Genomic DNA, 26252 nt, shown 5'->3' with positions numbered 1-26252 from the left:
TAGTGGAACTCCTGGCAAATCACTTCCACTCCGTGTATACCCCTGAGTATGAGGTTACACGGGAGATGGCAGAGAGCTCGCTCACAGGAGTGCCGACGCGCACTCTCACCCCCGACCAACGTGAAGAGCTCGACTCCGACCTGACGGCGGAGGAAATACAGATTGCCATAACGGCACTCCACCCGGGGAAAGCGCTAGGTCCTAATGGTGTGCCGATAGAGTGGTACAAAATGATGTCCGAAACGCTGTCCACGCCATTGCTTGATATGTTCCAGGAGTGTCGGGAACAGGGACGTCTGCCTCCTGACCAACGTACGGCCACGATTGTCGCGATTCCCAAGCCCGGCAAACCCCCTGAGGACTGCGGATCATACCGCCCGATCTCCCTCCTTAACGCTGAGAGCAAGATCCTGGCGAAACTATTGGCCACCAGGCTCCTGCCTCACCTGACGCATTTAATACACCCGGACCAGTCGGGATTCATGCCGCACCGGAGTACGGCACTGAACCTAAGACGACTGCACGGGGTGCTGGCCCGAGCCCCGCGGCTGGAAGAACCAGCAGCGGTACTGTCACTAGATGCCAAAATGGCGTTTGACATGGTGGAGTGGCGCTATCTCTTTGCGGTTCTGGAACACATGGGAATTGGCCCGATGTTTATAGCGTGGGTCAGACTACTGTATACAGAGCCCGTGGCGAGGGTGACCGCAAATGGCCACATATCAAGGGAGTTCTCGCTGGCGCGGGGTACGAGGCAGGGGTGCCCACTCTCGCCACTGCTGTTCGCCCTAGTGTTGGAACCATTGGCCACAGTTATTAGAACCACCCGGCTGCTGAAGGGCGTACAGTGGGGGGGCGGTTGGGAAGATAGAGTCTCCCTATACGCCGACGACATGCTCGTCTACCTCATGGACCTTTCGAACAGCATCCCGGTCCTACTGGCACTGTGCGAAACCCACGGTACAGCCTCAGGATACAAACTTAACTGGGCCAAGTCCATAATCTTCATGGTGAAGGGTGAACTGCCTGCGTTGCCTGAGGATTGCCAATTGCTCGTAGAACACATCTCCTTTAAATACCTAGGGATCTGGATCACGAGGGACCAATCAACCTTTCTGGACCTGAATCTCAAACCCCAGCTGGACAGGCTGAAAGCAGATGTGCGCCACTGGAAAAATCTTCCCTTAACCTTATTAGGTAGAGCGGCGCTCTTCAAAATGATGGCGCTGCCCCGCTTCCTCTATGTCCTGGAAAACACACCGGCGATGGTCCCCGTATCACTTTTCCGCCACGTGGCGGCACAATTATCCGGCCTCCTGTGGGGTGACAAACCGGCGAGGGTAGCACAATTGAAATTGACCAGGGACTGGTACAGTGGAGGAATAGCCCTCCCCAACCTCGAATTGTATTACTGGGCCGCTCACCTCAAGGTGATTAACCAATGGGTCCACGCGGCACACGACGACCCGGCGTATGAGGCGGATAGGCACCAGCTGGGCACATCCACCCTTCTGGCCCCACTTTACAACAAAGGACTAGTGAGAAAGTTAGAGGGGCCTACCAAGCACACAGTAGCCATCTGGCACAAGGCGCAGAGGCGGCTGGCATGGGAGGGAGTGATCACTAACCTCACGCCACTGTGGGACTCCAAGGCCCTCGGCAGCCTGCGCAGTTCGAAAGGGTTTGATCAATGGGATACCATTGGGATCTCCACGGTGGGCGACTTATGGACAAGGGATGGTGTGCTCTCCTTTGCGACCCTGAGGGAGCAGTATAGCCTAGAAGTGACCGAAACATACAGGTACATACAAATCAGGCACGCGCTCTTGTCGGTGTTGGAGCCAGGGGTGACGCTTCCGGAATCGGCCCCGTTAGAGGACCGATTGCTTACGGATTACATGGAGTCTAGTGCAACCTCCCTCACCTACCGCAAACTGATGAACAACCTACCGGATCCCCTTGCAAGGCTGAAGGAACACTGGGAGGATGAGATAGGAGACCTGGATGAGGCGGACTGGAACGCAGCCCTGGCGTCACCCAGGGAGGCGGGCATTTCCACCCGATTCCGGCTGGTCCAACTCAAAGTACTACATAGGGTCTACTACACCCGCACTACATTATACAAAATACACAGAGCTGACCACCCGTATTGCTTGAGAGAATGTGGAGGGGAGGGTACACTGTTCCACACTATATGGACATGCCCAATTATACAGGAATACTGGAGGCGTGTCACACGCACAATAAGTCAAACCCTCCAGAGCCCATTCACGCCTGACCCCAGAATTTGTCTCCTAAATGTGTGGGGCCCGACGGATTTATCATTGACCGCAAAGGGCTGGGTGGTCATTGGCATAATGCTGGCAAAGCGTGATATCGCGAAAAACTGGGGGGCACTGGAGGCACCGACGCTGGCACAATGGTGCAGGAACATGGACGTGCTCATGGTGACAGAGAGGGCAGTGTATCGACAGCGACATAATCCACGTAAATGGAACAAAATTTGGACACCGTGGAACACTTACAGGGGGGACATTTGTGAGCCTTTGCCTGAGGAGGAGGAGGGGGATAGCTCGGGGGACGAGGAGGATCTGGAGTGATGCAGGGGGGAGGAGGAGGGCCCAGATATTCAACATGGCCCCGGGTCATAGGGGACGAAACGGGAAGCAGGAATGAAGTTATCAGAGACATTCAACATGGCCCCGGGTCATAGGGGACGAAACGGGAAGCAGGAATGAAGTTATCAGAGACTGTGCTGAGGGCTGAGGGACGTCTGTAAACACACTAACGCTGTACTAGACTACAGTTCGAGACCACTCACTACAACCCTTAAAGTAGCAAGTTATATGTTGGGGGGGGTAAAATTAAAAAAGTTGCTCTATTACTCGTGGGCAGCTGAATGTTGACGCTGCTCCACGGACCGATTGATCGTCGCTGTATAACATGTGATAGCAACAACAAAAATAAAATGTTTAAAAAAAAAAAACAGAACGCCTGAGGGGGATTATTTAACTGCCTTCAGTTTCAACAGAATGCAATTTTTATTCAGACATTCGCCTATGGACTATCAGAGCAGTACTGGCTCGTTTTCAGCACAAATCATTGTGATCTTACAAACAGAACCAGAGTTATAGTAATGCATTAATGAGATCTATTTAACTGATGACAATTTGACCAGGGTATACAGAGTGGTGATCATATTGACATCACACAGTTACAACATTAATTTACTAATAATAATTAAAAAAAACAAAAAGAAAAAAGAAGACTGCCTATCTGTTGGTTACCTTCTTAGGATATGAATTATCCAGTGAGGGCAAGGGTCTAGCTCCAGATCTCCTTCAGAAGTGGGCTACCTTGCAACCTCCCGACACACTGAAAATGTTGCAATCCCTGCTAGCCTTTCTAAACTTTGGACATGTGTATTTGCCTCATTACGCTGAGAGAGCGAAGCCCTTGTTTGACAGGATTTCTCCTGCAGTTTCATCCAAACAATGACTGAACGTGCATGCTGATTTATTGCGTGCTCTATAAGCAGGCATCCTGAGACTAAATATTTACAGACTAGGGACAACTAAATCAAACTAGTCATCAGAGTCATATCTAGTCACTATGGTTACACCTATGTGACCTAAAATGAAGGACAGACCGTTCCCATTGTTTACAAGTTTCACCTGCATTCCCTGGCTGAAGCACATTTTGATTCCATTGAATAAATCCTGACGGCTGTGCAAACAGCAATCTTAACAGAGTCCCCGGGCGCGGGGAAAACAGATCATCATTGTTTCACCCTTACCGTACCAGCACAAGTGGCAGCTACAAAGACAAGCATATCCAGTGCTCATGCCCTACACCCAAGATAGGTACAGTGGAACTCTTCTTTAAGTTCAGTGGATAAAGAAAATTCAGTATGATCCCTCCCTTTGTACACAAGCTCTCCTCCAACACAAACAGGAGATTACTCCAATTCCAGCCACATTACCCAAGGAGTCTTCTCAGATTATCTTCTATGCAGATGACTCTGTCCAACCCTGATGTAGGAACAAAATACAAATAATCTGCAGGCTGCCCGGCACTTCAATGTGTAATGAAGGATGGTGAACTAATTCCCCCAACACACCCACACTAAAATCTGAGGTGACAGTACTGCACCACATGCAGAATTACGTACCCTGCTACTTGTGTTACAAAAGGCCGATTCATCAGTTCCAACACTCATTGTGCCGGATACATCCTTCTGTGTGCAAGGCTAAAATGTTGATTAGGAGCACTGACAAGTTTCAAGCATTCAAAAGGAAAGCCTATAAACAGCTCTGGGGAGAGGTACCAGTCTTAAGATATCTTTCCACTGGTCCAACTGAGGCACACTTTGGGCCATCAGCATGATGGTATTCACGCTCAAGGAAACTGTGTAGCCGATTTAGCGCCAAAGGCTGTAATTCAGACTGTCCAAGTATAAGTCCTAACCAGATTTCAAATAAAGATCAACACAGATATTTTAAAAGCCATAAATGTAAACAAGAAAGTGGGAAACTTCTGACAGGTTTTCCTCCCAAACACTCCTACACAGTTCATTCAGATAACATTCATGTAGCTACAATATCAGAAGGGGGTACAGAAAAATACCTAACAATCTGTCCAGATTAAATTTAAACAAAGAAGCCAACAAGTGGTTGGCTTCTGCTACTGATGCATTAAGTCCTGCATGTGTAATGCTACAGCAGTGCTATTGGTAGCCTGATTTATATAAACAGACTAGGGGTTATGTTAGGCAGTGTGACATTTTTCAGCAGATTAAACCCTCCAGTGTTTAAAGACCCTATCCAACTCCCCTCATGATCTCAAACATACCTACTCAATTAATTAATTTGGACCACATTGGTCTCCTCCATTCAGGTAACCAATATGAATACATATAGGAGACTATTCATTCATGTTCTTGATGCCTACCTGATTGGCCACAGAAAAATGCAAGTGCTTCAGCAATAGTAAACGATCTGCAGTGCCTAGTGTCAATGAGAGAAGTCCATTCCTTTCATTCAGATAACAGTCATGCATTCACCTCGAAGGAATTCAATGTCTGCTCTGGGATTTAGTCTGCAATTCAGCAACCCGTTCAGAGCTGAATCCAACGGCACTGTAGAGTGGACCAATGGCATGATTAAACAAGCTGACTGCTAGAGTGCTAAGTACAGCTTTTAGTTGCTACTATAACCTGTCTGGAGTTCAGAGAGCATTAATTAACTTGCCTAGACAAGTTCTGGGAATACGCACTCCATATGAGGTTCTCTTTGGAGTTCCTATGTATATGCCAGGCGCAGATAATTCTGGTAAGGTGGAGGACGAGAAATTTGGCCTGGAGAAAAGCTTAAATATTTTACCTAGTATCCAGTACGTCAAAGACAAGCAGACTATCTCAAACCCCTCTTACACCTTTGAAGAGAAAGATACCAATGCAGCTGATGCATAGGTTCCCACAGATTGGGATGTAGTTGGGGGAAAAATCCACAACAAGCATGTTTTTGAAACCTCTTACAGACCAGCCGTCACTGCTTTTGGGGTAAAAGGCAACATGCACTATGTGGCCAGTACTCTATAACCAACCTCCGCAGCCACCAAGAAGGATTCAGGAGTAGTGCCTCCCAGCCTCTCTAATCTGAATACCCTAACACCTAAATAAAGCAGTAACATTCCTAGTTCAAGCTTCCAGATAGGGACATTTAAGCTTAACACACTATGCAGAAAATTGAGTGGCGAAAAACACAGCTGATGCTGCCAGTATGACAGCGGCTACAGTCCAGCGTATTTCCATGGTTCACTAAGAAATTCCACCAGACACTACGGCATTTGAACTGGTACGCTTTCGAAAGCCTTGATATTGAAAATGACTCTGGCTATTTCACAGGAGACTTTTCAACCCCATCTATAGTCACTCACAACAGACTGATTTGTGCTTGTAAACGGTTTGGTGACAAGTATTTGATTCCACTGTAGTCCTATAACTGGATCATTTTAGGAACTTTTCCTCTAGTGATTTGGTTGTCAACGATACTCATTGTTCTACTGAGACTAAATAGACATTTCATCCCTGCGAGAACATTTGCCTTGTTTGTTCATGAACTGCAACCATATTGCTCATCCCAGAGAGTCCAAAGTCGTCTTTATACCAGGAACATTATAGCATATCCTGAACCCGAGGATTTAGCCTGGGAAAAGGTTCCATATCAGAAGAAGGGACCCACTGAGACAAGGCAATGGCCTTATTCGATAAACGTATCAATTAAAGAGGTTATAATACCCAGTACTATTACAGATAATTGGGACATTGAGATTTAAAAGAATGAGGTCTGATTTGAAGACATATGCTTCTTTGAATAATGAACACCCTTATTTGAATACACTAAATTACAACAAAATGTATTGTTATCACCGTTATGCACATTATTTCATACATAGGACTAGCTAAACTAGAGAAATTCACAAATACACACAATAGTAATACTGTGAGGCTCTGCCTCCCGAAAGCCATTTTAATTTCTTAAAGAAAATCCTTTACATTCAGGGAGCTGACAGATCACATTCTTCAGCGTTTTATTTTACACAGCAGTCACAGCAGCATCCAAAAAATCTAATCACTACCAACAAGCTGATTTACACTACTGAGTTTTATCAAAATCTGGCTATTCAAAGAATATGAGTCTTTACACGCAAATGTTGATGAGAAAAGCATTTGGGGAACCAAATTCTGGCAGATCTAATGCAAAGATGCCTTACTTAGAGCCTGTATATTACAGAAACAAAATTATCTTTCTGAACATAATTATCCAGCAGACTGATTTGGGATTCAGAACAATGAAGGATTTAAAGAAACATGCCATTCCAGAAGTCAATTTGACTGAGTTAAACAATTGACAATTTCAAATAGATATGGCTAAATCAGACAAAGGATATGCTACAGAATAGAATCTATAATTCAACCCAATTTCTAATTGAAAGTTTGGCCTTATGGCATTCTAATTCTGATACCGGCATGCAGCGTTTCCTTTTCCAACACTCCTGAGCCTAAAATGAACCACCCTGATTCAAGTTACAATACACAGACACCTATAGTAATTACAACACATAGTGCATATAAGTTATGCCAGCAACGGTTGGAACATTCTAGTCTTTCAGCTACGAAAGAACACTATCTCAATTAATGAGAATATGGAATTTTCTGACTTTTCTGGGACCACATCCTGAAAGAAATAAAAGATTCCGTTGCACAGCAATCTATGACATCAACAATGAATCAAACAAATATTCAGAGAACGAATTAGGTAAATAGATCACAAAAACAGGCAAACCTATTTTAAAGTTATTGACAATGGAATGCACATGCTTTCTAAAAGAGAGTACTCATTAAATCACATTTTTTCCTCCACCTTAGTCCTTCTGAAAGGAGACCTGAATTGATAACACAGACAGGCTCAGTTAAGAGCGATTATAGAACTAAATTGGGCAAATCAAACATTTAGATATGGTTTTGTGCCTTGGTAGCGTCTCAAAGAAACAGCCTTGTTTGAACCATATAATTAGACGCTCACAAAAAAAAACAATGGCAAAAAAGAATCTATATACACCCTATTAGGTACAAAACAAGTTGAAGACTTACAGTCAGCGGCACTCCACCTTTTACATGCTTAATACACAGTATTATTTCGTTGCCCATTACATTTCATTTTCACGACTGTCAAAAAAATCTATTGGCTGGTATGAAACAATGCACAATTCACAATTGTTCCATTCATGCAAATTTCCTTTTTCCCTACATCTGTTTAAACGAGAATGAAGATGACCCTGTGTAAAGCAGTACAGCAAATTGCAGAAATCTCCTGGGACACTCCCTTCTGGGTGGCACCATATCATTAAACTGAATGTGTAGCAATTTGATGCCAGGGTTAAGTTGTGCTTAATCGGTTTCCCCCATTGCATCAATTAAAACACATCATAAACTTCTAAATAACTGTTGTAACTTATTTCGAACAAATGTAACTTACTGTGGGTTGGAACTAGGCGAGATATATCTGTTTATGTAAAAATACAGTATTGTGGATGGACCTTGTATCATGTGACTAGGAATAGCATTGCATTACAAACATCGCTTGGCCTACTATAAGTAAGAAATCTGTGTTTTAAATGATTTGAACAACCTTTTGTGAGAGGTTGGCCTGGCATATGCTGTCCACTATTCTAGTGGGCACCTTGCACCAGTCCAAACGACCCCTTATTGATTGTAGGTTAAAGACAACCTTATAGAAAGCTATCCTAGTGGTAGCTGAGGAGAGCAGCCTTCAGACTAAGTCTTGAAGGAATGTAAAGCAGCTTGTTTTACCAGTCTATAATCTCATGAATGAACGAAAGGAGAACCACACCAGGTATATATATATATAAAATATATGTATTTATTCTAAACACACCCCCCTAGTCTCTTTATGAGGCTAGAGGCAAAAGTACAATACAATTACTTAAATAGCACACAGTAAATCATCACAGTATACGTTTTGCTTAGGGGCTTCAAAAACCATATACTAAGAAAGTGGTATAGGAACCACGAGAGAGATAGAAACAAGGCCTAGGGCCTGTAGAACCGCTGGGGCAACCAGGAACCACCCAAGGTAGGGACGCAGCAGACCCACGAGGGACACATGCAGTGTCTAAACACAGCTGCAAATCGCCATTGACTTCAATGTAGAAAGTCGCAATTAGATTTTTAAAGATTAAGGATACTTAGGAATGGACTAGGAACAAACCCCTTCAGTACTGGTCACTTCGAGAGTCAAGACCCACGGGAGCACCGAAGTACTCGTGTTAACTCACCCAGGGAAGCCAGGTGCATAGGTGTCCTTTTGTGTCGGATTTCGTCATCGTTTCCTATGGCGAGCTGCAAAGAAGTGCTGCCGGCGGCCAGATGAATGGTGTCCGGATGGATCCAAGGGTGGATCGGAGATCTGTGGAACCTGAAAGCAGAGGGGACAGAGTCTGAGTCACTAGCCAGTGACCAGGGAGGCAACATGAAGATGCCAGCCGATGTCGGGTGATTTCAGGTGATGTAGGTGAAGCTTGACACTTCAGCTACGAGGACCAGGAGGAGTAGAGTGCTGCAGCATAGGTTTCGGGATTGGACCCAACAAGCCTTGGCAACAGCAACCTACGCAGAATGCAAAGATTGGTTTCTGTGCAGACCAGCAAGGTCTGAGGGACTCACCCTTTGGAGGGGAAGTCCGGGCACGTCTGGAGCAACCAGGAAAGCCCAAGAAACAAAAGAGATTCCTTCGTGGGGACCCACCAGTCTACGGACCAGGGATCGCGAAGGGGCCTCCAGCAGAAATGCAGGTAGCGGGTCCAAGGAACACTCGTGGAGTGTAGACCCTCAAGCTTTGGTGCAAAAGGTGCTCAGGGGTTGGACTTCAAGTAGCCCAATGCACAACTTCGGGAAAGCTCGGGAAGTCTATGAACTAGCAAATGTGCTGGATGTCCAGGAGTTCCAGTCCCACGTCTCTTGTGATGGCTACCGGCCTCAGCTTTGCTGGGGACTCATGTAGGCCTCGGAGATGTCTGGAAGTCGGTGTCCTGTGTCGCAGATTCTTCGGGATCAGGGGGGGAGCCTCGACAATGCAGACCGGTAAGATGCTTCTTTGGTGCTTGTTTGAACAGAGGAGTCACTCCTTGACCCCAAGGGAGATTTCTTCAGTCTTCTAGTCGAAATAGAATGTCGAAGGTCCAAGATATATTTTGCAAAGTTTCGTCCAGGATAATCTAACGTCCTAGGGACTGAGTTCCTTTACTTATACCAAGTTTAGGGGATGGACTAACTCTAAGGTCCCACCTATGGGAGGACCTGGGGAGGGGAGGGGGGTGGGGTGTCAAAGCCCAGCTCACTTGAGTTTCTGTTCAGTTCTGATGGAGGTTGAAGACAGTCCGACCCCACCCTGAAACTGACTGTTCCAGCACACTACTTTTAAAACAGCGCACTAAGAACCAGAAGCTCAAGGGAATGGGGGGGGGAGTGGATAAAATAAAAAAAGAGAGACAGCACAGTTCTTGCGTTTCCACTGTAGAAGAGCTGCTAAAATCTGCGTCCCTCTCTGACTTCTGTAGAAACTGGTGCCTAATGAAACAAACGAAGAACAGATAAGTGCAACCTATCCCTAAATGTGTTCCTGACTAAACCTTAATCTTATTAGAAATTCTCTTCTAAAAGTTCCTCTTGGATCCTGGTCTCAAGCTTCCAGGTTTGGAATGTGTTACTGTTCTGGGATGTGCTTTCTATTACTGTAAAATCAGAATTACCAACGTCTAACATTCACCTTAATATAACTATAGCCTAAATTCTTAATAGCAAACTCACTTTTCACACATCTCCAGACTTTTTATAAAACAAATACTGTCCTTTTACATCAAAATACAGCCGGTAATTTGTGCAAGTCCTAGATTTACTGTTTGCCTTGCTGTCAATGGTTTCCTCTGTTCAATTCTTGAAAACGTTCCATGTAAAACAATGTTTATTTCACAAAGTTCCACAAAGTATTCTTGTAACAAAGGGTTTGAACCACAAAGTTCGTGGGAGATACCTTGTTCTAAATTGTCTTTACATGAATCCAGAAATCGCTGATAAAGTTCTTTCAGGTAATTTTGCAGGTCAATTGCAGTGGACAGAAGAGGGGCTAAGGCAAGAAGTAGCCGGAAACCAGAAGGAAGAGCCAGGAGCCACGCCCGTTGAAGTCAATGAGGGTCTGGAGAGAGCAGGAGTGCCAGCGCCGAAGGATCTGTTCTCCGGTAAGTGGGAGGTAGACGAGCACAAGCACTGGGTGAGGCTCAGGGGCTCCCTTTTATACACAGGGCTGGGTGTGGTTCGAAGAGCTGGGTGTGGTTCGAAGAGCTGGGTGTGGTTCTCACAAGCAGGTGTGCAGAGCTTCAGTTATTATGCTAATGAGTTGAAGTAACACATGGCCTAGGGAGGAGTGTTCTAAATAAGCCTTGGTAAAAGCAAGGTCCAATGTGAAAACAAGAAAGCAATGTCCAAACCTGTGAATACATTGAGCAACATACACAGAAGTCTTAGGGAGGGGCTGAGATAACAAGAAAAGCTTTCAGTAGTATGTTGAAAGAGAGCGATTACACAGACCACTAGAGCAACGAGAAGGGACATGCTCTTTGATGTGCACAAACCCTAACAGGGGGTGGTTACACACCTTCCCCTTTGTCCAGTTTGGCACCAAAGCTGGGGCTGAGTGCCCCAGCAACCGGTTTGAACTGGGAAATGCACGGGAACACCTTGTATGCCCCCAGCACTGTCTGCACCCACCCTGCCCCAATACACTAAAGCTGGTCTGGGGAGGTGGTTACACCTCCCTGTGACAGAAAACCTATTGTCCAGGACTGGCGGGGAGAGGGGGAGGGGCAGAGAGGGGGGGTAGTATTCCAAAGTGTTCGACACCAAACATGATATGTTTTGATGCAGCCGTTCCAAAGTTGGCAATAACTGCAAGGTTATAATACACTCAAGAGTATATGGTATGACTGTATCACAGAACAGCTATAAGGAAGAGATTCCGAAAGCTGCAAAGGGGCTTATCTCATGCTAGGGCACCCTATCTCACAAAAAACTAAGCACTCTGCCTCCAGGCCTGCCATAGGAGGGACTTATAAGTGTCTGTTTAAAAGGTAGATATAGGTATACGATATCTGAGTAAGGGGTGCTTACACCACCTTACCCAGGCTGGAGTAGCAGAACTGTGGTGTCATTCTGGAAGGATTCCCAGGGGTGACATAATACATGCTTCAGCCCCTGGTAGGCCTCTGGGGTACCAATGCCCTTGGTACCTAAGGTACCATATACTAGGGACTCACAAAGGTTACCCAGTAACCAATTTGGACTGTACCTAATGTACATGCAATCAGTTTAGAAAGGAAGCAACTAAGCTGGGGTCCTTGTTAGCAGGGCCCCAGCCATACTAAAGTCGATAAATCAGTGAAACACAGCAAAAATTGGGGGTAACCCAATTTTTGCAGTAAGCAAATCCTACTCTACTACACCTATTGTCTGTTCTTTTGCAAGAAGTCCCTTTGACTTTACCAGGTGAAGTTTATAATCTGCAGACAGCTAGAACTTGCTTTGGAAATTCAAAGGCCGTTACACACAATACCCAACACATTTTGCATATATTGAGCAAATTATATTCACTTTGTCTGTAACAACTGGTGTTGTACATCTTTTTAAGAAGATTGGACCTGGTCTGGTCTGGTGACTGGATTTAAAGCAGTATTTTGACTGATTCCATCATTTTTCCATTACCTGTTCTCCAGCATTTGTGGGGAGAATTTCCAATCACCAAACTGCTAGTCGGATGTGCTATCATCACCTTACACCTGTTACGACAAGGAAAGCAACAACATGGAGTGCACATATACAGATGACCAAAGCAGAAGAGAGACTTTAGCACACTACATGGGACATGTGTGGCTACCTGAGCTCAGCAACTACTGGATGCTCACCTGTTGCAAAATGGACAAAACACAGGTAAAACCTGTGTGGAAGCTTCCATCTTTCATTATTTATGCAGAATCATCATGTCTGCCATTATATGTACATTTTGTTCTTTCTAAGAACCGTGACAGCATCAAACCAGTTCATGACATCGATAGAACACAATGCAACATTTGTCTGGGTCAAAATAATGTAGTGTGAATTGATGTGCATTTACCTTATAAGTTCATAAGGACACATCTGGGACGCACACCTTAAAGCACATAATCTATATCCGACATTCCTAAACTTATGACAAATTCCAAATTAGGATAGAATCTAGTGCAAAAGAACTGCCACGTAACAGGAGAGGTCCTTCCCCCAGATTATCACCACAGATTCTGCCAGAGACGGTCTCAACCCCTGCCAGCACACTTTGCAGATGCTACATCTCGCATGATAAAGCAGACTTCTGCAGGAAGACCAACTGACTACTACTGCAGCATGTGGTTGCCCTTCGTGAGGGACAAGGTCTTCGCATTTTTGCTGATAAAGACAGCCTTTGCTATCAACAAGGTATGCAGTGCGTCTCCTCTCCCTAAGAAACTCTAGATTGCAAGTTGCTCTGCCTTCCATGCTGTCTTAGTGTAGTGCTCAGAAATAGGCATTAGGAAGTTAGATTTTAAATGACATTTTAAAAACTTGTAAAAATGTTCAATATTCTGTGTAGTTGTTTTAGACGTACTGAGAAACCGATTATTCTTGAAGTAATAAATACTTTTTACTTAAAAGTATCCATTCTTCTTAGTACAGTTGTGTGTGATACTTTAAATAATGAAATAAGGTTTGTTACTATTACCACAGAGCCCCTAATCCCTTTGTGGGATTGTTAATAACTCAAAGCAATACCTCTATGTCAATTACACACTGAATAGTGTTTTGCAGGGTTATAATAACCGGTGTTTCACATTCATTGCTGGTGCATTTGAAACAAGTTCACTCGTTTCACCCATGGGTGGGACAGCACACCTGGTAGAGTTACGTCAACGTTGTGACTTACAAAACAGAAACACCTAGGTCACTTGGAATGTGCAAGATCCATTGCCCCTACCCAGTAGAGGGCATCAAAAGCGTATCGGAGTACTTACAGAAGGTGATTTGTAAAACCCTGGACAGATAAACAGTACTTGTGTAGGTGCACTTTGCTAGCGTTCAAAGAAAACATCTTTTTTCTTTTTTTTAACGCCAGTAGTACTAACAGCTGTAGACATTAGTGAAGACCAAGCCCAGGATCATGAGAAGATGTGTAGTATTCTACTGCATAGTAGGGTTCGCAGTGGTGGTCACATATGCATAAAAGATGAAGCAACTTTCATCAACAAGAATCAATGATACTGGAGAGGATGATACGATTAGGAGGATGTATGAAGAATCATTCACATTTACAAACCCTTTACAACATCCAAGGCTAACGCTGAAAAAAATGGGACAATCAACAGATAATGTTAGCTGAATTAAGTATGGAGAGACAAGTGAACAGTATTGTACAAAGCATATTTTAGCATGATGGTTTTCGGAGTATTTCCATGAATATACCCTACACAAAGAGGAGTAAATGCATTTATTCCTAGCATATACACAAATGTCTCAAATTTGATCCTAATTCCGCATGCTTTCTAAAACTGGATGACTGATCAGGGGTATAAGGCAGACAGACTGAAATCACATTGTTGTGACAATGCACTGCCCTCTGAGATTTTATGTTAACCCAAAATAAGCATTCTTATGCACACTCATTTTGCTAGGATTGCTATATAAAGGATTACAGGCAGTCAATGGAAGAGGAGAGAGCCTCATCATAAGAAGAATCTTTAATGGCTATGTTTAAGTGGACAAATTTTAATCAACCACATTAGTGGAAATGGTGGCTTAGACAGATACAGATCAGAACATTAAATGTTGCTCTTTTTTCTTGACACTGTCCATACAGGAAAAGGTGACTCGAGGGGAGGGGCAGCAGAAAATGAGCGGTGAGGAAAGGACAAACAAGATGAGTTAATCATTATGACTCTTTGCAGTTCTACATAGTAAGGTCGGTCCTCAATTTTAATCTCTTGATCTGGCCTTATTGTGCTCACATTTATATAAATAATCAATATAGAGATGGGTCTGCACATTGTCTATAGGTAGTAAGTAATGAGAATAACTAGATGAATGCTGAGTAAAATCATAAATCCTTTTATAAAAATAGATTTTTTTTTTAAAGTTTAAATATTTTTTTTTTCAATAGATTTGTTTTCACGGAAAGAAGCATAGTAAGTGTTTTTTAACCCCTTCCATGCTGATGACGGCCCCCATCCGTCATGCATTACAGTGCTCGTGTGCTGATGACGGCTGGGGGCCGTCATAAAGCCATTGATTCTTTAAAAGCCTAGCACACGAGGAAAATCGGCCCAGCATGGAAGGGGTTAATATAATTTGTGTGAGCACCACATGCCAAACTCCAAATCCCATTACTTCATCCCAGCAGATTACAGAGAAATTAGGTTAAAACATGAAAGATAGAGGTTAGGTCCAAGCAGTACATCATGTGTACAGGTGTTGGCAAAAGGACTTAATTATCATCATTAGACTGGCTCGAAGCAAAAGTAAATAAGGTAGAAGATGTAGAGAGGAGAAGGAAGTGAAATATGTGAAACAGTGATAAAAGGAGAAAGAACCTTAAGAGTGAGATGAAGTACAGACTGGCTGACAAAATGAAGTACTGGGTAAGGTTACATAATTTTTTTTATATTTTATGGAGTTTTCTATTGTGCGAACTTGACCCGAAGGTATCAGGTATCAGAGCGCTTTACATAGCACCAGTTGCGTTACATGAGGACACATTCATTTTTGTTTGGCACGGGGAGATTTAGTGATTTGCCCAGAATCACAGGATGTTCAGCGTCATTGCTGAAACTCTAACCCAGTTCCCTAGATTTGAGGTTGACTGCTCTAGCCATTAGGCCAACTTCTCTCACATTATGGCTCACGGTCAATGTTGTGTTAGGGTCAGTGTAGGGATGAGGGGATAGCATTAAGATTAAAGTCATGGTCATAGCTGAGGTCAAGCTTAGGTATTAGTTCAAGGTCCTTGTTAACAATCTGGGTGAGTGCTGGAGACAGTCAAAACCTAATTTCTGTAAACTTTTAGATTATAAGTTTAGCTAGGATCAAAGGTTAAGGGTATGGTGGTAGCATTAGGTTTCAATGAATTTCTATAGAAAAAAATATAATGTGCAAAACACTATTACAAAGGGAGTGTTAGTTGAAATAGTCTTTTCAGGAAAAGGTAGGCCAACACGTAACCTTTTACTTCAAGTGGATTTCAATTTAAAGGAAGAAAAACTGTGAAATTATTTTTCTCTGTGATGTCTTATGGTGAAAAGGCTGATCCAAATGTCAACATGCTCGATCATTGTAAAGCTGTGCATGGGCCTAGTACATTCAACGTGGGTAACTCATGTCAAGATCACCTTGTACATCGGCCTTTTCAAGTCTAACATTCTGAAAAGTGAAATATCATAAAATAGATAATTGACTGATACTGTCAGAAAAACGCTATCAACAAAACATCAGTGGTTTCATCCTCACCAGCACACAGCATTGTTTGTGCCCCCTCTCACTCTGCTTCGATCATACTGCGTATTCAAATATTAAGAACACACCCACAAAGCTATTTACCTCTCCCATTCCCCGGGATTCTAGTGCAAGAGCTTGAAAATCATGATTCATTTCATCCACAGGTCGAACCTGGAGCAAAGAAAACAAATACCATTAGAGCTATTGGTTTGGACAGTTTTCAAATGCAATGAAAGTTATTAGCACTTTGAATTTAAAGGAAATGAAAACAGCATTTCCGCTGTACAAAAAATAACACAATCGAATTTCAGCTTTATGGTAAGCTTTTCAAGTTTACTAAATCTTACACAGATTTACTGGCATATTCTATTGAAATTAACAGCTAAGCCATTAATTGGCTTGGTGTGGCCAATCCTACATAGCACAACATAATATCTAAAGTTTGAGCATACCTCGATTGGTGCACCACATAAGAACCATTTAGCGACATTCTAAAATTACTATTACCTTTAAGATATAGTCACCTAAACTTCAAGATAAGAATGGATTCTTTTGTAAGGAACCTACAAGCTTCAAGAAGACACCAGATCAGGTATATTATTAGCTGTAACCGCACAAGATTTCCCTTGTAGACTGGGTTAGTACAGCATACACATCAGCATTGCAAGCTTCAATAAAGGATGGAAGAACTACAACACTGGAGCACATGGAGCAAAGTGCCAGCAACCCTAAATCACAGGAACACGCACAGCACATGTAGGTACCGTGCCAGGTATTTATTGAACAGATACATAAAGGGAAGCAGAAGCACAAATTGCATCAGTATTTGACTGCACCTGTTTCAGAATATAATTTTAACGTCCTTACCCTGCATAAAATACATGAGGTGATTATGCTAGACTACCTTGCCTTATTTTGGATTACAAAATAGGATCATTCTTTATTATGCATTGGATGAAATACAAAATTATTTACTGCATTACAGTGCCTGGGCACAGAGGATTATAACAATATCGTTATCCTACTTAGATTACAAAATATTGCTCTAATTTGCTCAGGCAACCATTCAACTGCAATTAATTACAGTAAAATATTACTTTCCCTTTTAAAAGGCTAAACAAATTCTTCTTACACAGAATACAAATGCAGAAGGAGATTACATTGCATTATGAATCAATGGATTACTTTGACTGGTGGTGTTGTTACCATGGTTATATTAGACCTCTCAGCAGGGATCAACATCATCAACCACAGCCTTTTAGTAAGAAAAGCAAAGTAATTGAGAACTTGAGTCCTAAAATAAATCTTGAATGGCTGCAGGACTGTCCGACTTATTGTACTTTTAGAGTGTGTTCTCCATCTTATATCTCGACAGTCAGGGATTTAGAATGTAGAGTTCCACAGAGAACGATTTTATTTCCCCATTCCTCCTCAGCCTACAAGTCAGTTCTTTGGCACCTTTGATCTTTAAGCAGGACATTGTTATGGTATACCAATGACATCCAATTACTTCTTCTACACACTTGGGATCTGTGAGAGCCAGGGAGTACTGATCCCTAAAGGAAATATTAATCACACACAAGTTTAACCGGCTCAGTCGAGAAAGATGAGCGAAAAGGGTGTCCTTTGAAGATCTGAAAGGGTGGGGGAATCTCTCAGGACAAACTTCTCAGCATAATAAACCCACACTGATGCCATCTTAGAGATGCCACCTGAAAAACGACCATCCTCTGGTAGGTTCCCTGACTCGTAAACTCAAGCCTGCCACCACGAGACATGATTCTGTATCCCTGGGGTGGAAGCCTTCGCTCCTTGAGCCCAGAAACAAAGCCTTTTCTGGGCGGAGGTGGTCACACCTCCCCCAGGCCAGGAAGAGCCATTTGTGGCAGGGGAGCTTCAACGGCCTTCCTGCCTTTGTAATGCGACCCCCAGCCTCTCCTGCTATCAGGAGCAGGCCTCCTTCCTCTCTCCGCTCCTTTTTGGCAGGAAACATTATAACAGCCCAGGAGGTGTGCCTACCTCTGCTAACCCCATCCCTTAGGTGGGAGAGGAGAGGGGAAGCAGACTCTTCAGTGCCCGCCATCTTGCAGATGGCAGGCACTCTCCAATCAGGATTAGTGATTGTGCCCACTCCCCCTTGTGGGGGAGCACACCAAGGGTGAAGTCACCCTAAGGTCAGTAGCCCATTGGCTACTGATCTAGAGATCCTTAAACTGCCCCCTAAATATAGTATTTAGAGGGTATTTAGAGGGCAGCCCTGAACCAAGAAGACAGATTCCCGCAAGCTATCAAGAAGAATAACGAAAGCAGACGCCCAGCAGAGGGGACTGCAGAGAACAACTGACTTGGCCCCAGCCCTACCGGTCCGTCTGCAGTTTCCAGAGATCCTGCACCAAAGGTCCACTTGTCCTGCAGCCAGCGACCCATGGGAGGACTGACTGCCTTCAACAAAGACCGGATCTCTTGTGAACAGCAGCTCTGTTCACAAGAAACTCCAAAGACAGACTAAGCCTGCTGAGGACAAAGAAACTCAACACATGGAACCACTACTGCATCCGATGCTCCCTGCCTGACTCAGAGAGGCCCACCAGTCGCAGCTTGGTCCCTCATCGCTCCAGTCCGCGTCCACTGTGGGTTGACCCCTCCAGGACTCCCATACATCGCCTGCAACCTCTGCACGGAGTCCCCCCACCCTCCCCAACGCGAGTGGGCCTGTAAAATGAAATCCACCATCAAAAGACACCCTAGCATTCATCCTCCCTGTGCCCTGGAGAAGAGGACTGGAGGTGCACCTAGGTACCAGAGCCCTCCAACTTACCTGCCCAACTGTTGGTTCCTCCCGGAAGACTTCCTGGACAGAGTCATCCGCCAAAAATCAAAAACCAGCAATCCCCCATTGAAAACAACAGGGCACCCAACTCCAAAACAGCACCCTGCACCCGGCCACCCTAGTCCGCTGTGGGTGCACCTTGTGTGCTAAATCGGATCCCCCTTTGCCCTGAGCGTAAGTCCTAGAGCTTTGCTCCCACAACCTTGTGGCCTGCTCATGAGCAGCCACCAACCGCAGGCCCCCTACCCCCAATGAATAAGACTGGGCCTCAGCAGTTTGCACCAGGCCGCCCTAGTGCAGCTGAGGGTGCTTTGAGAGTGCACCCTTGACCCTGGGGGAGCTCTTGTTCTAACCCAGAAAACCAGAAGACTTCTGGTGGACCCCCGCCCTGGGAACCGCACCCAAGCCAACGGACCACGCACGCAACCTAGGCTTCATCCTGGACTCCTCCCTCACGATGACCAAGCAAGTCAATGCCGTCTCCTCATCCTGCTTCAACACCCTGCGCATGCTCCGAAAGATCTTCCGATGGATCCCCACCGAGACCAGGAAGACGGTGACCCAGGCCCTCGTCACCAGCCGCCTGGACTACGGGAACACCCTCTACGCTGGAACCACAGCCAAACTATAGAAAAGACTCCAGCACATTCACAACGCCTCAGCACGACTAATCCTGGACATCCCTTGCCACAGGCTCCTCGTCAGCAAGAGGATCACGTTCAGACTCCTCACCCACGCACACAAGGCTCTCCATAACACGGGCCCGAAGTACCTCAATAGCAGACTCATATTCTACACACCCACCCGACAACTCCGTTTCGCCAGCCTCGCCCTCATCCCACGAATCCGCAAATCCACTGGAGGAAGATCCTTCTCCTACCTGGCAGCCAAGACATGGAACTCCCTCCCCACTCACCTACGGCTGACCCTGGACCATCTCTCCTTCAGAAAACAACTCAAGACCTGGCTGTTAGAGCAGTAGCGTCTCCTACCCCCCCCCCCCCTCCATTTAGCGCCTGAGACCCTAACGGGTGAGTAGCGCGCTACACAAATTCTGTTGATTGATTGATTGATTGATTGATTGAACTTCCAGACCCAAGTACTTACCGTAAAACCGATCACATTGATTTCTCCCAAAGGACTGCATTGACTGCTTTCTTGTGAAAATTGTTTTGTGTGGAGTTGGTTTGTGTGAAACCTTTAGAAACTGCATATGTACAAAAGTTGATTTACTTACCTTTTTTGTAGGAAGTGCCCCAGTGTGATATTTAGGCATATCACACTGAGTAGAAAAAGTAATTTACAAAGTAATCTGCAAAGTAATCAAAAGTAATCTAATAGTAGTTTCAACCGTATTCTAAGTATTTACCACCCAGTAACAAAAGTCATTTTCATTCAGCTTGCTTGTATTGTTCAATCTGCCTTGAAAAGTGTAATTTATACTTATCTGTGCCAGGCTTGCTTGGTTCTAGGAAATAAATATAACTATATAATATTTTTATACAAAACAACTGGTCTGAGTTTATTCTGAGTGTGTGACTCATTTCTTGCCCGAGCCTGTACAACAAATGTTTAACACTCCCCTCTGATAAAGCCTTACTGCTCGCCCATACAACCACAAATAGAGAGTAAGGTATATCTACTTTTATCTCTGCCTACCTTTGGGGTTCCACTGGACTCTGTGCACACTATACCTTACTTTGGCATATTATATAAAGAGCCAGCTTCCTACAATAACTTCCTATAATAATTTATTTTGATGTTGCCTGTAATAGTTGTACACTGATTCTCAAATACTAATTTTCTATATATTATTGGCATGCATCAAACATTTTCCTGGACGATGCCTCAAAACAGTTTAAGGATTTATTTATTTTCAAGTTGCAATTTTTTGGGGACATTTTACTTTGAAAGCAAACAATTGACAATCTTCCTTTTGCATGTATCAGCATATATTAGGGAGCATACTGGGAAATTATACATTTTCAGATAGCACAATGTAATTAACGGGTACATGTTTTACATTTGACCAACAGTAATACAGCTCGATGTAGAAACACTTCATTTGCTCAGAGTGCCCGCTATAATAATACAAGTTTTTCATTAATGAATAATATATAAAATTTCGAACAACTTGTATATATAAATGCAAATCTAGCCTCAGTGGCAGATAATCCGAAACCACAGCCAGACTGTGATTTTGTCAACTGGCAGCAAAGGGGTTTGTGTTGCAAGGTGTTGGGCCTGTACTACTTGTTAACTGGACAAAATAATTATGAAAACTTGCTGTCCTGGGCGACTGATATAGCAATACCACACCACTGAACAAGTCTTCCACTTTATTACAGACTTTTACAGGATGATGTGGATGTTATGTAATGTTATGTTAAGTGGGATTTGTAAAGCGCACTGACACCGTGAGTTTCCTGGCGCTTTGAGACAGAGGTCGAGCTGAGGTCGGGCTGAGGTCGGAAGAAGCGGAGGTTAGCTGGAAGGGGGAAAAAGGAAGGTTTTGAGCAGTTTCCTGAAATGAAGGAGGGAACTACTGGATTTTGATGGTCAGGGGGAAAGAGTTCCAAAGTTTGGGGGCCAGGAGAACGAACCGACGGCCACCGAATTTGTTGGTATTGGGGACAGCAAGCAGTTTGAGGTGAGCTGAGCGGAGGTTACGAGTTGGACGGTGTGGGTTGACAAGTGATGTAAGGAAGGCAGGGCTGGTACAGCGGAGGGATTTGAATGGGAGGCATCCCAACTTGAAAGCCGCCTTCTGTTCTATGGGTAGCCAGTGCAGTTTGTATAGCAAGGGTTTGGCCGATTGCCATTTGGGAGCTTTGTAGATGAGGCGAGCTGCTTGGTTCTGCACGACCTGAAGGCGATGAAGTAGTGATTTTGGTAGTCCGTAATACAGAGAATTGGAGAAGTCCAGGCAGGATAGTACCAGGGAGATGATGACCTGGATCAGAGAGGCTGGTGGTAATAGATGACGGACTTTGCGGATTTTTCGAAGCTGGAACGTACATGATGAGATTACGGTGCCGACTTGGGGTCTGAGGGAGAGTTCGGCATCGATGGTCACACCAAGACTTTTTACAGATTTCGCAGGGATTGGGGGGGGGATGTGGGGGGTGTGGGGGACTAGTTTGTTGGACCAGAGATGCGAGCCCCAGTGGGAGGAGCTGGAACCGGGGAGAAGGAGCTCAGTTTTCCCGGGATTTAATTTTAGTTGATTGCCGTTCATCCACTCCTGGATGTGTATCATGGCAGAGTGGAAATTGTCCACAGCGTTCGAGGAGTTGAGTGGAAATATGATCTGCAAATCGTCCGCGTAGTTGTATACTGTGATGTCCCAGTTTTGAAGCGAATGGATCAGGGGCCGAAGGTAGAGGTTGAATAGTAGGGGTGACAGGGAGCCCTGAGGGACTCCACAGGTCGTGGGAATTTTGGGCGCTGTGTAGGGGCCAAAGCGGACGGCTTGTGTTCTGCCAGTCAAAAAGGTCCATTTGAGGGCAGGACCCTGGATACCAGCCTGTTCGACACGGTGAAGGAGGATGTTCTGGTCAACCGTGTCGAACGCGGCATTTCAATCTGTCCCTATTGTTTATTGTTATGCAGAGTACCAGGTCTTCCGCCACAAAAACAAGCCATAAGTGTAGAAGCAGGCTCTGTATACACTATACCAAAGTCAGGTATACTGTGCACAGAGCCCAGTGGATCCCAAAAGTATTACAGAGGTAAAAGTAGATAACACCTCACTCTCTATTTGCTGTAGTGTGGGCGAGCAGTAAGGCTTTATCAGAGGGTAGTTAAGCATTTATTGTACACACTCAGGCAAGAAATGATGTCACATGTATCAAAAATAGTTCTTTAGTTGTATTTTATTTTTAGAACCAAGCAGGACTTGGTACAGGTAATTACAATTTTCAAAACAGGTTGTTCAAAACAAGCAAGCTGGATGAAATTGACTGTTACAGGTTTATAAAATATTTATATAGACAATAGGAATTTGTAATTACTTTTCAGATTACTCTTTAGAGTACTTTTTAGGTCGAGGACCGGAAATGCTGGCTTGCCAGCTTCCGGGAGGAGATCTTATGTCTCTTAGTAGTGTGGTTTAACCCGCCTCTCTCCTCTATTGGCTGGCTTACTAAACGGAGGCCAGCCATTGGAGGAGAAGGGAGTCACTCCAAACAAGCCTCGTCTCTTTCGGATTCGGGGGTGTACGTTTTGCTGTTCTTTCGATGGTGACATCATCCATCACTCAGAACAGCAAAACACGCCCCCGAATCCGAAAAATTCGGAAGCTCGCGGCCGCCATTTTTTTTTGGGTGCGTGCAACAGAGTGGCGGCACAAAGTGACTCTTTGTGACTTTCAATAAGAAACGGTCTCCGAGATATTTAGTGATGAAAGCAGTTTTACGCGGGAAAATTTGAAGCGATGTTTTATACATTTCGTACAACCAAATATATTAGGGAATCACGCAAAATGACCCCTTTCAATTGAAACTACGCAGTCCTGTTTATAGCTTTGGCTAGAGATCAGCAGTCATGGCGTACCACGGGAGAACGCCCTGAGCTGGAGGAGCTACCACGATATGCCAGGCCCTAGAATTTGGCTAGTCAAGGTACAGTCTAAGAACGAAGAGAACCGGTGCACTCCACTCGCATGTTGGCGAGGCAGTACATCTGCAGCGTTTACAGTGCACGAAAAGGCGGCATGCAAGGAGGACAGGCGGCTGCCGATGGAGTGTACTGCGGGGAGACTCCCTTGGCTGTGCCCTCCCCTTTGACCCGGGGCCCCTCCCCTAACTGCAGCAGCCGGGCTATAAATAGCTCTTCGCTGGTCTTTACTACGCTTCCAGTTTACACAAGCGCTGAAGGAAAGGGGGCCCCCCTTAGGGGGGGCGCAGGAGGGGTGACCGGCCGTCCTCCAGCGAGAGTTCATATGAAACGCCCTACCCTCGCAGTGGGCAACAGCCCTCCCGCCAGAGGGGTTTAGGTGCAGCGCAGATTAACACGCGTTTCATACACGTGTTTGCCGAGCAGAGGTTATATGGCTACGACAGCATTCAGTGAACGGAACACAGGGTGACAAGGCACTTCCGCGGTTCCTAAGAGCGCTCACAACATGCATCCAGGAGCGACCCCCATGAACACCTCCGGTTACCAGCAGAAACCGGTGAAAATGTGAGCTGGCGCCCTGCACCGAAATGAACGTTTGAGGACCGCCCTTGACCCCACACCCTCTTCTTGCGTCGGACGTCATGTGCTGACAAATGGATCGATGGAAACGAATTCAGGATAACTGCGACTCCAGCCGGCGGCCATTAGTGAGCGGCCTACCTGTTTCTACCAGATTCCAATGTACGATTCTGAATCAAATAAAATAAGTCCTATATTCAGGTGACCATTCCTATGCGAGGAGCACAAAACAGTTACGATTGCCCTGCACGCCCACTGCCACCACCTTCGCTTCTCCCTGCTAATCACCCTCTACTTTATTCACTCGTAGGACAATACCCCCCTCCCCCTCTGGGGGCTCGAGAGCACTCTCTTGCACTTGGGTGCACTGTGCGTGGAGGCCTGGACGCCTCATAGCGCTTCTGTGCGCCTCGTAGGGTAACCGGCACAGGAGCCTACCGAGTCTCACGCATCCCGCGTGAGACGCATGCTCCGGTCACTGCAGGCTAGTGCGAGGCGTACTGCCAAAGGACCAAGGCGCCCCTCCCTCCAAGCAGAGGCCCTAACCCTCGCACCCTGCAGCCCTGGTTTAACCTTGGGTATGGTTTGAGTGGTCTGTTATGGTAATCAGTGGGCATAGGACTCAAAATGCCTTTACCAAGTTAATCAGCACCACGAAAAGTCCCAGGCGATCTTTGGTAGAGTGAACGGCGGCTGTCGTAGCTCTGTGGTGAAACAAGATACTGTGTCAGGTAGTATAAATAGTTTATTATTGCTCATCGTGTGGTGCAATAACCCTGAGATACTAAGGAGGATGAGTGGCTGAATGCTGCAGGGACTGTTTTTTGGTATAATGATCATCTTAAGGAGTACACATGCTTGAATGTGAGTTGCCTCTCACTGATCCAAGGTCTAATTACCCTGAGATGTTACCCTGATTGCACTCGTTTTTTTCTTGCCTCTGCCCCCCTGATTGTGCTCGTTTTCTTGCCTTCTGCCCCCTGATTGCACTCGTTTTTCTTGCCTCTGCTCCCCTAATTGTGCCATTTTTCTTGCCTCTGCCCCCCTGATTGTGCTTCTTTTCTTGCCTTCTGCCCCCTGATTGCAATCGTTTTTCTTGCCTTCTTCCCCCTGATTGCACTAGTTTTTCTTGCCTCTGCTCCCCGGATTGTGCCATTTTTCTTGCCTCTGCTCCCCTAATTGTGCTATTGGCAATGTAAATGACAATGCCATTTATTTTTTTGGTAGGTGGCTCTATGTGTGGGTGGCTCTGTCTGTGTGAGGGTGGCTATGTGTAGGGTGTAGCTGTTGGCATTGTAAATGACAATGCCATTTATTTAACGATTAAGCCACTGGCAATGTAAATGACAATGCCATTTATTGATGAATTAAAAAAAAAAATGTCATGAGCAATGCCATGAGCTCTACCTTTAATGATGCCGAGACCATTGCATTGTAAATGCTTGTTAAATTACTTTTTGTGTACTTCCCCTTGTTATCAGACTGGTACATTTCCTAGACAAAATGTAAGTAAAACAGTTCTGCATTAAAACACAGTTGCTAAGGTTTCCATATAAACGCAACTCAAAACTTAGAACTTTTTCAGGGGAAACAGTCAATGTAATCCTATGGAGAAAATTAGATTATCTGTTTGCAGGTAAGCAACCTGCCTTTAGGGTTGAGTTTCTGGGGTTAGAACAAGGGTTCACCCAAGAATGCACTCAATAGCACCATCAGAGGCACTAGGGAGGCCGGGTGCAGTGTGCTGAGGTCCAATGTTAGGCTAGGGGGCCGTGGATTGGTGGCTGCTCTTGGGCAAGCCACATGGTTGAGGGAGCAAAGTTCGGAGAGTTAAGCTCAGGGAAAAGGAGGATCCAAGTTAGCACACAAAATGCAACCACACTGACAGGGGCCGCCGGATGCAGGTTTGGCATTGGGTGTCCTATTGTTTTCATTGGGAGATCTCATGTCAGAACAAACACTGCAGGTTCGGGCAGGGAGGCTTCTTGGAGGCCACCACCTGTTGGAGGGGTAAGCTGGAACGCAGGGGATTGCCTGGACACCATCATTTGGGCACCCAAGGCCTTTGGGCATTGGTATCTTTAGACGTCTGGT

General features: G+C 45.1%; 1 protein-coding gene across 2 annotated transcripts in view; it reads right to left on the bottom strand.

The window, feature by feature from the left end:
* Positions 1-26252, bottom strand: part of PUM2 (pumilio RNA binding family member 2) — a 755055-nt gene that overhangs the window by 697073 nt on the left and 31730 nt on the right. For both annotated transcript variants that reach the window (XM_086926282.1, XM_086926283.1), the window contains exon 2: positions 16232-16300. In XM_086926282.1, the coding sequence (XP_086782408.1) occupies positions 16232-16282 (51 nt within the window). In that variant the 5' untranslated portion in view covers positions 16283-16300. The remainder of the gene's footprint in view (positions 1-16231; positions 16301-26252) is intronic.

The sequence above is a fragment of the Lissotriton vulgaris genome, chromosome 6 (genome assembly GCF_964263255.1).
Source record: "Lissotriton vulgaris chromosome 6, aLisVul1.2, whole genome shotgun sequence".
Taxonomy (NCBI): domain Eukaryota; kingdom Metazoa; phylum Chordata; class Amphibia; order Caudata; family Salamandridae; genus Lissotriton; species Lissotriton vulgaris.
Note: the sequence above shows the minus strand (reverse complement) of the source record. Positions and strands in the feature narration are given on the sequence as shown.